At 37.2% G+C, this 14,949-nt stretch overlaps 2 protein-coding genes across 7 annotated transcripts in view; one reads left to right on the forward strand and one right to left on the reverse strand.

Annotated features, from left to right (window-relative positions):
* The window catches only part of LOC128019205 (adhesion G protein-coupled receptor E3-like), a 50,909-nt gene that overhangs the window by 14,790 nt on the left and 21,170 nt on the right, over nt 1–14,949 (reverse strand). The gene's annotated exons all lie outside the window — the stretch shown is intronic.
* Nucleotides 1–14,949, forward strand: part of LOC128019160 (CMRF35-like molecule 5) — a 76,434-nt gene that overhangs the window by 7,218 nt on the left and 54,267 nt on the right. The window contains exon 6 of one of the 6 annotated variants that reach the window (XM_052605215.1): nt 14,862–14,899. The exons of 3 other annotated variants lie outside the window; for them this stretch is intronic. In XM_052605215.1, the coding sequence (XP_052461175.1) occupies nt 14,862–14,899 (38 nt within the window). Of the gene's footprint in view, nt 1–14,431; nt 14,504–14,690; nt 14,796–14,861; nt 14,900–14,949 lie in introns of all 6 variants that reach the window. 2 more of the 6 variants (XM_052605266.1, XM_052605250.1) reach the window with 2 other exon arrangements.

Genomic DNA, 14,949 nt, shown 5'->3' on the forward strand with positions numbered 1-14,949 from the left:
TTAACTAACATTAACTAAAGGACCATTATTCTAAAGTGTTACCACTTCATCTTTGTAAATAAGTAACGATAGTGAAATTAGAAGAGAGAAGATTTAGCTCCATCATTAATCTAGACAGTCAAAGTGCTCACTCTGTATATTGTGCTCATAACACCATTTAGTTTATTATATAAACGGCAATATAAGTTAAAACGTAATAAGAATTCATTTAAATTTCACTGCTAACTACGCTAGCGACATCGTAATATTAAAAATGACCAAAAAACATAGAGAAAGAACAGCACTGTGAAATATAACACCCCGAGATCTGTTTTTATTATCGTGTGACACTTTGTAGGTGTCCAATCTGTTGAGAGTCAGGTATGTTTTCTTCTGTCCTGATGTAGACCCCTTAAAATTTTGTAAACATTCCAACACTGTAAAAAAAAAAAAAAAAAAGTTCAGTCAACTTAAAAAAATAAGGCAACTTATCTCAAGCGCTTTTTTGAGTAAACTTAACAAATGTGGACTAAAGTCCACCCAACTTAGAATAACTTAATATCACAAGTTGTCACAACAAAATAAAAATATCAGAACAAAATATTTTTTGTTTACTGAACACAAGGCCTATTATCTATAAGCATACACAATTTTAAAGTGACATGATATTCAGCCAAGTGTGGTGACTTATACTCAGAATGCATGCTCTACATTTAACCCATCCAAAGTGCACACACACACCATGAACACACACCCAGAGCAGTGTTCATTATGCTGCGGTGCCCGGGGCAAGTACACCCGGCTGCAGCCTGCAGATCGAGGCAGGGCTGCACCTGGGGCGGGGTTGCACGTGTAGCCCCGCCCCATACCTACTCTAATTGGTTCAATCGTCTTTCATAGACTTACATGATAGAAAATATGTGTGTAGTTGGTGTAGGATGGAGAATGCTGTTTAAAAAGCTAAAAACGCTGTACAGTTTTACAAAGCCTTAACTATAATGCAGTTTTTTATTGTTAACTCACTATGTCTGATTTATTGAATCAAGAGATGTTAGCTGCTGCAAGTTTACTCTTCTTGACCAGATTAATTCACAAATGAATAATTGGGACATTCTAAAAGCACGCTTAACATGAAAGTACGTGGCTTTATGCATTAAAACAGTGTTTTAAAAAGACCAAACTCAGTAAACAAATTATTAATAAAGCATTCTATCCACAGACAAGCAGATATGAGCACAGAATATGAACACAAAGCGTTTAATTTCCACTCATAACCTGCTTGTCTGTAAATAAAATGTGTTATTAAAAATGTTTACTGAGTTTGGTCTTTTTAAAACACGTTTTAATGCATTACGCCACATTATGCGTTTTCCTTTTAGTCTAATGGTTTTCGATGGGAGGAAAACGCTTAACACGTAATTAAACACATTGCAATCTTAGTCTGGACTCATCTGCCCGTCAGTGAATAGAATGCTTTATTATTAATTTGTTTGCTGAGTTTGGTCTTTTAAAAACACTGTTTTAATGCATTAAGCCACATTAAACGTAGAATGTCCCGAATCATTCCAGCTGATTGAAAAGAATCGGCTCAATGGTCACAAAATGGATATCGGAGAAGATCCCAGTTTAATATAAATAGATGATACTTTATAAAGTTTATCTCAATATTTGACAGTGGCTGTGAGACTGCACTAAAATAAGAGCACAATTATCATGAAATTGTGTTCGTTACTATAGCAACGGTTTACAGGTATGTCCTTTCAGAATCATCACTGGCCGATAGAAATAAAAGTTTATCGATTTCTTCACTTTCAAATAACAAGGAGCAGCATATTTTCCTGAAATAAAGGGGAGAAAAAGTCTATGTTTTGCAATGAAGTAAAGAAAATTAAAAGTTTCATAAAAATTGAATTGGCAGACACATTAGAGTATTGCAGTGTCATTTATCAACTGCATGACGGATAATTATATGTTACAATAATTGTCTTGTCATGTTATATAAATTAAAACAGTAATGAAACCCCTTTCATTTTCTTTTCTCATACTCTGATGATATGAAATAATCATATTTTCCAAAATTATTTAATTCATAATTCATTCTTCTATCTGAAGACCTGATCGTCTTACTGTGGATCTTCAACCCAATTAATTTACTATATTCGTATGTTAGCCAAAAGATCAGCTCAATTTAACAAAACAATCATTGCAGGGACGGGGCGAGTTACAGGCTAATGTTTTTTTTTTCTTCTTTTGTGCATTATGAAGGCTTTATAAAACTGTACAGCATTCTCCATCCTACACTAACATTTCCTATCATGTAAGTCTATGAAAGACAATTGAACCAATCAGAGTAGGTGTGGGGCGGGGCTGCACGTGCAACATCACCCCAGGTGCAGCACCCGCCTCGATCTGCAGGCTGCAGCCGGGTGCTTCACGCCCGGGGAGCAGTTGGGGGTTCAGTGTCTGGCTCAAGGGCACCTCAATCGTGGTATTGCCGGCCCGAGTTTCGAACCCACAACCCTAGGGTTAGGAGTCAAACTCTCTAGCCACTAGCCCACGACTTCATATTATTCAAGTTGTCTAAATAAACCATGCCACGGGTCAAATAACATTTTTTATTATTGAAAGTTTGTGTCCAAAGCACAAGGACATACCAAGTCTTGTATATTACCTTCTTTACTCAATGCATTTTACACTGAAATCAACACATGGTACATAATGCATGTTAAATAAATCCAGTGTAAATTATACCTCCATACGTTAGCAGTCTTGTGGCATGAAGTCACATGTATTTAATATTTTTATTTGTTTTTAAAGGAACTATTATGTGAAAATTACTATTTTGGGTATTTTAACATCAACCTAATCCACTGGGCAAAGTTACGTCCAGTGGACTTCTTTTTAGGTCTTTGCAGTGTGTGTGTGTGTGTGTGTGTCAATGTTTACAAGCGTAAGCTTGCACGTTTTAGGAGGGATTTATTAAACGTGGATGCAGAAGAAGTTTCGTAACTGTCCAAATATGTACAGTCCCTGACTCTGCAGGACCGTGACAGCTTTTTTTTTTTTTTTTTTTAATAACTCTCGCGGATGGAAGCAGGCTACCTGACCCATACGGCCATATGAATTACTTGGTGGTATGGGGAATTTTGTCAAGGCTTATTTTCTAATGTAACCTATCGCTGGGAGAAGGGTATTCCTGCACAACCGGAGGCTGCAGTTTCAGGACCGCAGTTCTTGGACCGCAGCTTTAGGACCCTAGTTGTTTTGTGACAGCGCCACCTACTGTACTGGATCAACACTAATTAAAGATGGACGACGTGGACAGCAACCAGACGGTGAGTATCGATATTTAATTAAGTTTTATTTTATAACGTTTAAACGGTGCAAAGTTTACATAGTGAAAACTGCTACCTATGAATTAATAATTAATTCCTACCAAATTAAGAATTTTTGAGCTAGTTTTATTAATTACTACGACCTTAATTATTGGCCATGATTTCATAAATCCTTATTGAGTTTTAATGACGAAGTATTATAAGTGAATCTAGCCTGCACATTAATTAAACTTATCAGATGACAAGAGCATGGTTGATGTAAGGTTTGTAAGATTTACCTGCAGCTTAATGTATTAGTGTGAATACTGGCTTAATAGTCGTTGTTTTACCATATTTATAAATAAAATATATTTTATAATTAAACTGCATTGACTGCCTAGTTGCAGTATGTGTTAGCTTGTTGTTTTGGCATTGTTTTGCAATGATGAATGAGGCATTTGGCAATTTTAATAGCTTGTTACAATTTGGCCTAATCTGCAGGTCTATTCCACATACAGTTATACATTGCTATCATGTGTTAGTTTCTGTCATGTTCTGCATGGCCAATATGAAGTGATTTTATGGATTCGATTAGGCTCATTGTAGGACAGATGATTAAAAAAGGCATTAGGGATATTTTCATGATCTCAAAATATTCTAACGAGTACACTCTCTCTTTTTCAAGATAGATATAACAATCCAAAAAGGGAGATCCGTGCCCAAATTGAAGAGATGCACCACATGCTGCAAGGACTTTCACTTTTCATATATATATATATATATATATATATATATATATATATTTATATATTCCAGTTGAATATGTTAAACAAACGTTTCTTATTTATTTCTCTCTGTCTCTCGTTCTCTCTTTCTCTAGAGTTGAAGCCTACAGCCATTCTATCCATTCAGCAACTGATGGAAAAGGGAAAAGGGGTTCACTTTGGTGCTGTTGTGATGTTGTCGCAAAAATGACATATATATACAGTACAGACCAAAAGTTTGGACACACAAAGAGTTTTCTTTATTTTCATAACTATGAAATTTGTAGATTCACACTGAAGGCATCAAAACTATGAATTAACACATGTGGAATTATATACATAACAAAAAAGTGTGAAAAAACTGAAAATATAGAAACTCTTTGAATGAGAACATTCTTGAATCATTCTTGTGTCTTGTCTTGCCTCTCAACAACTTTTAAAATATTGGCAGTAATTTAGTGACTCCATACGCTGATTCCAACTTTAACTTACCTGATAATGAGCTAATTCACCTTAAGGAGGTTAATCAATATACTGTATAATTCAAGAGACTAAGACTTTTAAGGTTCGTCATTTTTTACAAAATGTATATTTCTTTAATATTTTGTGTAAAATTGTGACTCAAAGCACACTTAGTAATTAACCTCTGCTGCATTTTGAATCAAAAATCACATTTAAAAACAAATACTACTGAGATTAATATATTGATGCTATATACAAAGTAACGTGACTGCAAACTAAACCAACAGGGTACTAGAACTGCGGTCCTGAAACTGCAGCCTTCGCTATATCATCCAGTACGGTAGGTGGCGCTGTCAGGAAAAACTAGGGTCCTAGAACTGCGGCCCAGATCTGCGGTCCTGAATCTGCAGCCTCCGGTTGTGCAGGAACATAGTATTGATCGCTGGGCTAATTATGATTAGCAATGTGTATTATTTTAAGAGACCATTCAAAGGATGGCACACACATCTATCGCTGTATGTTTAACATTTAAACTAGCTAACGTTAGTGCGCATTCAAGCACAATTGTCTTCTTGATTTCTGTGAAGGAATGTCTGCCGGGATCCGGTAAAACTTTCATTTTAAAAACAAAAGTGCTGTTCTTTCTATTCTAGCAGCCAACAACACAATAAGAAGACAGCTTAAAGTCAAAACCTCAAACTTTTGGTGCACCTGCAATGAGTTCTGCCTCATTTTTTGCCTCCAGCTAGAGCGGTGACGTCACAGTGAGTTGCCCGCTCCAATATGGCGGCGACGTTGACGTGTGGTCGAGGGGCCAATGTGGCGTCTAGGTATTTATATGTCTAAGGGATGGAGTGTGAGGCGATGATATCAAGTAAACGCTAATTCAAAAATATTTTTTACTGAATATCCTTAGCTTTTACAGGATTTTAAGACACTAGATAAATATTGTCATTCAGGTATTATCTGGTAGACAAATAATGCCACATCATTCATATGTATATCCATATTGAATATTGCAGAGTAATATCAGTACCAGAGCATGCTTTGATCTCGCCGCCACGCGGTCACGTGCTTCATGGAGCTAGCAATAGTACTTAATAAATTGTGCTGTCAATATGCTTGAATGGGATTCATCAGGACAGACATCAGTTTCACAATATTTACAGCAATATCTAGTAATTATTAAAACATAATATACATTGATTGTGCATGGATAACTAGGCTGACTATGCTGTACAATAGCATTTTAATCTGGGGAATGAAACAGCATTATGTTCTCATACTCATTGGCAGTCAAATGTGATCAAACACCTTAAGTGTAACTTTTAAACAATAAAATAACTACTACATTTTAGCTCAGTGCTGTTAAGTTAATTTGAAGAGATTATGGTACTAAATAATATGAACAATAATTATGATCCACGAATGAGCATTTAAAATATAACATTTTCTAATATACTTATTATTTATATTATAATTAGTGTAGTATTTAGGGTTAAAATAGAGAAAATTATTTTAAATTCAAGTGCAAAGAGGCAAATTAGAGGCATCTGGTGGCCAGAAAGATTATATTCATATGTAATTTCATTGTTTAACCACTAGATGGATTTATGGATGTTTAATAAATACATGTATTTAGCTCTACTCTAGTTGCTCAAAACGGTATTTCTGGCCATAACTGCTTATTTTTTTTAGGTTTTGCCTTTTAATGTACATTTAGACATTATCAAACTCTCGATTTTTATAAGCTTTTTTATGTTGCATTTAAAAAGGTTCATTACTGACAAGCAAATTAGGAGTTTAACCCAATGAAGTAGTTTAAATTATTTTTACAAAACAAAAATAATAAAAACAGAGTTATGTTGCAATTCTGGTACAGTGATGTGGAGTGGGATATACATATGAAAGATGTGGTATTATTTGTCTACCAGATAATACCTGAATGACAAGATAAATGCAGTTTCATTAAAAAATTTAAAAGCTAAGGATATTCAGTGAAAATAGATTGCAGAGTTTTACAAATAACTGATACATATGCATAAAGCAACCACAAATATGTTACTTTAGTGAAAGTGAAAGACACCGGCATTCTGGATAGAGACGTAAATTAAATTGGTGTCGTGAACCCTTGCGCATGCTTAGTAAAGGTATAACCTGTGGGGGAAAAGGCATTTGAAACCTTATTTTGGGGTAAAGTCATCAACATTTTTCAGCGATTTTTATCATATTTTACTGCTGTTTCAATAAATGCAGTTTTTATGTCCCGGTGACCAGTGAAAGTGCAGTTCTGACTCTCTGTCCAATCATTTAGATAGGAGATGGTCTTGTTAGTCTGAAATAGCTGCCCGGAGGCGTTGCCAAGATGGCGGCTGAGTGTCACGACTTCCCTAAAAGGAGTTTGGTAAGTCCTGATGGCTGGCGTTGATCATTGGTCGGGCATCGACCAATAAAATGTCTTCATTCACACCAAAGCCCCGCCCCCGGCTCTGCTCTCTCACATCTTTATGTACAAGACAAGTGCACAAGTGAGTTTTGCAACAGGAATACCGCAAAGAGTAGCAAAAGTGCGAGCGCTAGGATTTGAACTTGTACTTCCAGATCTGAGAGCTTGTAAGTGCTGACTTGACATTGTGCATCCAAACTGAAATAAAGTGCAAAAGTAAATATGTCGTAAACATTTGTGTGTCATTTTCTTTGTCTGAATGTCATTCTACACGTGTGACTATTAATCTACAAATTCAAATTCAAAACATGAGTGTTATGATCATTGTCTGTTTGCAAATTGAAAGATTCAGCTTTTCACATCAGAGCTGTGAGTGTAAATTTGAATTTACAAATACGAACGCTAATATGACAAGTTCTCACATTCAGATTTACAACCTCTCGAGTTAAGCTACTGATATAAGCTACTGATATACCTCCATAGGAAATGGCCATTAGCCTCTCATAAAGATTTACTTGCAGGAGTATAATAATATAAAAATAATAGCAATAATTTATCTGGGTATAATTGAAGTGAAATACTGTATAAGGTAAAAAGCTCCACTACTAAAAGAGCGTGTTTGAGAATTACAAAGTTACTGCTGAGACAATAGCAGAGGTCAGAAGTAACATTACAAAGAAACTGTATGGTGCCATTTGTCCAGGAAGAGACTCTGACATTGTACCTTTTAATGATCTCAAACTTTGAATTTCTTGTGCATTAAAACATTGAAACACATCATTCTGCTTAATAAAGACACTGTGAATGCTGCCTGCACTATTCTGTCTGTACAAAACTAGAGTTTATGAGTGGACAAAATAAACTACTGTACCAAAAACCATTAAATGTGACAGGGAAGTGCTGACATGTAGTGACCACCATATTCTACAACACATGCACGTGCACATTTACAAGACTTGAGGGTCTCAACAAACCTGACTGAGCTGAATGAAGAAACCACACGGGACAGTGGTCTGCCACTGCATATAATGTGAGATCCACACTCAACTTTATAACAATGAGAGATTTCACCTGTTCATGGAGAAATTATTCACATTCATCCTAAGATCCCACAGAGCTGCAGTAAACGCTCAAATGATCTATACTGTATTCGCGGTTACATTGTATTTGAAGTTGTTGTTGGTTCTTTAAAATATATTATGCATAATCTCACATCTCAGTTGGATGTATTTAATGTGCTGTCAGTTGTGATAAAACTTCCCAGTGCTATCAACATTGCCATTGTTTGATACTGTTGCAATCAATACATTTGTGACTTAAGCTGTTCATTTATACAGATATCCTACATATTCAAACAGCATTCAAGTCATTCATACACGTGTATTCAACTTCAGTCTGCTGAATTAAGACACCTGTGAGCAAATGCTGTTTTCAATCCCAAACAGTGAATGTAAATGCAGCACAGACATTTGAAGATGCCTTTTAATACTTAGCACTATTTTATTTGTTAAGTAAGTATTTTAGGCAAGGCAAGGCAAGGCAAGTTTATTTATATAGCACATTTCATACACAATGGTAATTCAAAGTGCTTTACATAAGAGAAAGTAAAATAATCATGAAGAAAAATAATAACAAAAATAAAACAAGTAATTTTAAAACTTTTAAAATGATTAAAACATTTTAGAACAGTTAATAATAAAACAATAATAAAACATAAAACAGTGAAAATATAGTTCAATCAGTTCGGACATTGCACAGTGCTCATTCAACAAATGCACAGCTAAAAAGATGCGTTTTGAGTCTAGATTTAAATGTGACTAGTGTTTTAGCACATCTGATTTCTTCTGGAAGCTGATTCCAACTGCGGGCGGCATAGTAACTAAAGGCAGACTCCCCTTGTTTTGTGTGAACCCTTGGTATTTCTAACTGACTTGATCCTAATGATCTGAGTGCTCTGTTAGGTTTATATTCAGTGAACATATCTGCAATATATTTCGGTCCTAGGTCATTTAGTGACTTATATACGAGTAAAAGTACTTTAAAATCAATCCTAAATGTAACTGGAAGCCAGTGTAAGGACCTGAGGACTGGTGTGATATGCTCAGATTTTCTGGTTCTAGTCAGAATCCTGGCAGCAGCGTTCTGGATGAGCTGCAGCTGTCTAATGGTCTTTTTGGGAAGGCCAGTGAGGAGCCCATTACAATAGTCCACCCTGCTGGTGATAAAGGCATGAACAAGTTTCTCCAAGTCTTGACTGGAAACAAAACATCTAATTCTTGCGATGTTTTTTAAATGATAGTATGCTGATTTAGTTACTGCTTTGACATGACTACTGAAACTAAGGTCTGTCTCCAGAATCACACCAAGATTCCTGACTTGATTTTTAGTTGTTTGACCCCTAGAGTCAAGGTATGCATTCACCTTGAACACTTCATCTTTGTTTCCAAATGCAATGACTTCAGTTTTTTCCTTGTTTAACTGAAGAAAGTTCTGGCACATCCAATTATTAATTTCTTCAATGCAATGGCAGAGGGAGTCAATGGGGCTGTAGTCATTTGGAGATAAGGCTAGGTAAATCTGGGTATCATCAGCATAGCTGTGATAGGCAATCTGGTTATTTCTCATTATTTGACTTAGTGGAAGCATATACAGGCTAAACAAGAGCGGTGTAAGAATTGACCCTTGTGGGACTCTCATGTCATGGATGTCCATTTAGACTTATGCTCTCCTAGACTCACATAATAGCCTCTCCCTTCTAAGTATGACATAAACCATTTGAGTACCATCCCAGAAAGCCCGACCCAGTTTTCCAGTCTCTCTAGTAGTATGTTATGATCGACAGTGTCAAACGCAGCACTGAGATCTAGCAATACCAGTACTGATATTTTGCCAGAGTCACAATTTAAGCGAATATCATTTATTATCTTAATGAGTGCTGTTTCTGTGCTGTGATGTGGTCGGAAACCAGATTGAAAATTGTCCAGGTATCCATTTGAGTTTAAGTATTTGTTCAGCTGATTAAAAACTACCTTTTCTATAATTTTGCCTATAAAAGGAAGATTAGATATTGGTCTAAAATTGCTCAAAAATGTGTTATCAAGATTGGTCTTTTTCAGGAGGGGCTTTACAACTGCAGTTTTTAGGGAGTTTGGAAATGTCCCAGAAAGAAGTGAGGCATTCACCACTTCTAAGAGATCTGCTTTTAAGCAGTCAAGCACACTTTTGAAAAAAGATGTGGGAAGTGTGTCAAGACAACAGGTTGACGATTTTAGTTGCTGCACTATGTCTTCCAGAATTTTGCTATCAATTTTTTCAAATTTAGACATAGTATCTTTTTGATATTTTGGCCGAATCTGTCTGACCTCTGCATTACTTGAGGATGTGCTAATCGCCTTCCTGATATTTATGATCTTCTCAGAAAAGAAAGAAGCAAACTCATTGCATTTGCTGTCTGATTGCATATCATTGGGAATCTGACTTGGGGGGTTTGTCAGTCTCTCAACAGTGACAAAAAGAGTACGAGTGTTATTTAAGTTACTGTTTATAAGGTTTGAGAAGAAGTTCTGTCTAGCTGTGGCTAGTTTCACATTAAAAGCATGAAGGATGTCTTTATAGATGCTATAGTGAATTTCAAGTTTCGTCTTCCTCCACATCCGTTCGGCTTTTCTGCATTGTCTTTTCATAGTCTGAACTGCTGTTGATCTTCTCCAAACTGATTTCTGTCTGTTTTTTTTCTTACTGACTATTATTGGAGCAATATCATCAATAACATTCTTAACTTTTGAGTTGAAGGAATCAAGGAGAATATCAACAGAGTCTGCAGAAATTCTTGGTGTTAAAGATATAGCCTCCATAAATAGTACACTTGTGTTCTCGTTTATGCATCTCCTTCTGACAGAGACAGATCTAGATTCAGTGGTAGCAGAGATCAATATATCAAAGAAAATACAGAAGTGATCAGATAGTGCTATGTCCTTAGTAACAATGGATGAAATGTTTAGACCCCTACTGATGATTAGATCCAGAGTGTGTCCACCTTTGTGTGTGGGTCCATGCACATGCTGAATCAAGTCAAAAGTGTTTAGAACCGTTATCATTTCTTTTGTAGTTTTGTTTTCTGCATTATCTATGTGAATATTAAAATCCCCTGCAATTGCAAAACAGTCAAACTCTGAGGAAATTATTGATAACATTTCTGTGACCTCTTCAACAAAGGCTGGAGAGTATTGTGGAGGCCTGTAAGTAATAATAAACAGAATGCGTGGAGCACCTTTCAGCACAATCCCTAGATATTCGAAAGACAAGTACTGACCAAATGACATTTGCTTGCATTGATAGACATCTTTAAATAGAGCAGCTACACCCCCACCTCTCCTAACAGTCCTGCAAACACTCATGTAAGTGAAGTTAGGAGGGGCTGCTTCATTTAGGATTGTTGCACTGCAGCTGTCTTCAAGCCATGTTTCATTTAGAAACATAAAATCCAGATTGTTTGAGGTTATAAAGTCATTGATTAGAAATGATTTATTTTTTAGTGAGCGAATGTTTAAAAGTGCTAACTTGATGGCAGTGCTTGGTGTCTTAACATCAATCTTAGTTTGATGCATAATAGGCTGCAGATTAGATGAGTTTGCCCTTCGGCTTGAGAAGGCCTTAGACTTTCTATCACGTGATAAAACTGAAATAGAGAAAGCTACAGGCACACTGGGTTCCCGCTTGTTCAGTAGGCATTTGTGAATGTTGCTGCTATTATAGCGGAGACCCGACACATATCACTGAGAGCTGCTATCAGTTGTTTTTGGTTCACCTTCAGCAGATAGAGGGTTTGGGCCCTGGCGTTGTGGCAGCGGTCGGAGAGCTCTCATAGGAACAGGGCCCACAGGCTTTGGTGGTTGGGGGGCCCGCCGTTTTTTAGTTGATATCTGCGGGCTAGCAGCGAATGAGTGGGAGAGTTTAGTCCCAACATACACCAATTCCTCCATTTTCTGTGAGAAGCACAGAAGTGGAGATGCTGGAGAGAGGGATAATGTGTCTGGTGAGATGGGCTGTGTCTCTGGTGTTTCCGGTGGCTGTGATGTGTTGTCCTGGCTTCCCTGGCTGTTTTCCAGAAAGTTGTCCTTGGGTGGTGAATCTTGTAGCTGTTTTGATACATCACAGTCAGTCTGTGAGGAGCTCTGTGGGCAGGGCTCAGCAGGGATAGTGTCTATCAGCAGTGATTGTTTTGGCTGCATGTTGTTATCAGTGTCCTTGTGGGATATGTCAACCACATGATGACTCGGACCCGGTGTGTGTGTGCTGAATGGATTGACACACTCTGCTGAAGGATGACGAAGGGAGAAGAAGAGATTGTCCTTAAACACTCTTGCACCTAGTTTGTTTGGGTGAAGGCCATCCGGTTTAAACAATTGTCTATGCCCCCAGAAAAGATTGAAGTTGTCAATGAAATGTACTCCTTTTATATTACAAGATCTTTGTAGCCATGTGTTCAGCCCAAGCAACCGTGAAAACATATTTGTTCCCCTTGCTGGGAGTGGTCCACTGATGAACGACTGAACTTTGAGTCTTCGAAGTGTTTCAAAGAGTTCAATGAAGTCCTTCTTAAGGAGTTCTGACTGCTCTTTCCGAATATCATTCTTCCCCACATGGATGATGATTCGATTTGCAGTTTTGTGCTTCATCAGAATGTTCTGAAGTTCCTTGTTCACATCAGAGACTGTTGCTTGAGGAAGGCAGCATGTTGTTGTAGTCCTGCTACGGATGTTTCTGATAACAGAGTCACCCACTATCAGAGTCCTAGGCTCGGCTGCGCTCTGAGCTGAAAGCCGCTGTCTGCTCGTCCTTGAGCGCCTGTTAGTAGCGGTGTTTGCTGCTGGCTGATCAGATCCATATTTAAATACATTTGGGGATTCCTCACCCACATTTATTAATGATTGAAATCTGTTCTCCAGATGTATAGGGGGTGGTAGAATACCAGTATTTACAAGCCTTGACATAGTCGAATCTGGGGTAGAGGAAGCAATGGCAGCAATACGAGAAACTCGTGACAATCTGATATCTTGTGTTCCTTTGGGTCTCGCTCCCTGTTTGTGCCATTGATCAGTTTCGGCTTGTTCCTCTACACTTGGTATAAACTGTTGAGATTCAGAAGATTCATGGGACTCACCGGCTGTATGCTGAGAGGGTCCATGACGACGGTCTGCAAAGTGTTCCGTCTGTTTTGGAAGTCCAGCAAGTAACTTTGTTTCAAGAATCACAATCCTTTGTAGAAGTTTGCAGCAGTTCATGCAACAAGTAAATCCAACAGGAGGCATTTTCTCTCTCTTCTGTTTGGTAGGCAGTTGTTTTCCCGTCTCCGGAATGTAAGCTGTTTGCAGTGGGAGACGAAGTCTTCTTTTTGTAGTATTATTCCAGTCCCAGTGTTTTTAGTTTCAGCGTTTGTGCCAAAAATCTGTTGTTTGAGCACTGTGCTCATCTGCTGAAGTAAAAATCTTAGAAAAATCTGAGAAAAGTACAGAAATAAGAAGCAAAGCGCAGAGCAGTAAGCTAGAACGTCCGAACGGTAGCAAAGCCGGAAGCAGGTATATTTAAGCACAAATGTTTAAATATAATTGAAAAATTACTGTCAGAAGTTATGATTGTTATTTGGTTATTATTGGTAGCTTTATTAAGGTCTACTAAGGTGAGAATTAAATGAGTTCAATGATTTTCTATTATTTTCTGTTTCATGTACATTAACACACAAACCACATCCTTCAAACTGATCTCAATCAAAATAATCCAACATTATTAAATTATTAGGCATAAAACTGAGAATGTCACATCCTTCTGTACTAAATACATTATGTTGTTTATTTAATTCAACAGGAATTGGGGTTTTGGCTACAGGTGAAACTGAGATACATGGACACAGTGGAGAAACTGTCACAATCACATGTTCCCACGGCTGGGCTTCAACCAATATAAAGTATTTCTGCAGAGCTCCATGTAAAGACAAAGATATTTTAGTGAAATCTGACCAGTCACCTGCAGGAAGATACAGACTGAAGGATTCAGGAGATGGCACCTTCACTGTGAACATCACTGATCTACAGGAGTCAGACTCTGGGATTTACTGGTGTGGAGTGGGAAGATTTGGTGTAGACACATATACCAAAGTCAAACTGACAGTATCTAAAGGTAAGAATGATGTGTAGTATTTGGTGTGGAATTAGGAAGTGTAAAATACTCATCTGCATGTTAATTACTATTATAGACTCAGACACAAACAGAACCACAACTCCTAAATCAGAGGGAAGTTCTCAATCCTCCACAACAAGAAGTTCATTCTCCACATCTTCATCATCTGGTGACATCACAGCCTCGTCTTCATCAACAGGTAACACTGAGACTAATCACGATTTTATGTGCATTTATCTGTGTATATAAACACATTATGGGATCATGTTTTTCCTCTTTTTCATTTAAAGGATTTGAAGTTCCTGTTCTTTCACTCAGACCAACATTTAATGAGAACGGTGCACAAACTTCACTCTCCTCAGGTGTACAGTTCATCATTATTTCTCACAAAACAAAATTAACAAACACCAGCTGCCAACTCTTTGCAAGTAATACAACATAAAAAAACAATAATAAAAAAAAAAAACACCATCAAGCAGCAACTGTTTCAACAACTATGACGAACATCACAGACAGACTGTCACGTTTCCCCGTCTCTGTATGTTTCAGGTCCTCTGATGTTCACAGCGGTCGGACTGACTGTTATCTTCATTATATTTGGGGCGGTTCTCTGTATATGGAATAATCAAAAGAAAAATTCACACAGTTCCAAGGGTAAGTGAAAATAAAAAAATGTATTACAATATGTCTAATAAAGTGTTTCCCTGCTTCCAATTTAAGCTGATGCTGAAATCCAAGACAACACATGTACTACAGCGGTGAGAAAGAAAGAACACATTACTTATTATAACTTTCAAAGTATGCATAT

Source organism: Carassius gibelio, chromosome A1 (genome assembly GCF_023724105.1).
Source record: "Carassius gibelio isolate Cgi1373 ecotype wild population from Czech Republic chromosome A1, carGib1.2-hapl.c, whole genome shotgun sequence".
NCBI classification, from domain to species: Eukaryota; Metazoa; Chordata; class Actinopteri; order Cypriniformes; family Cyprinidae; genus Carassius; species Carassius gibelio.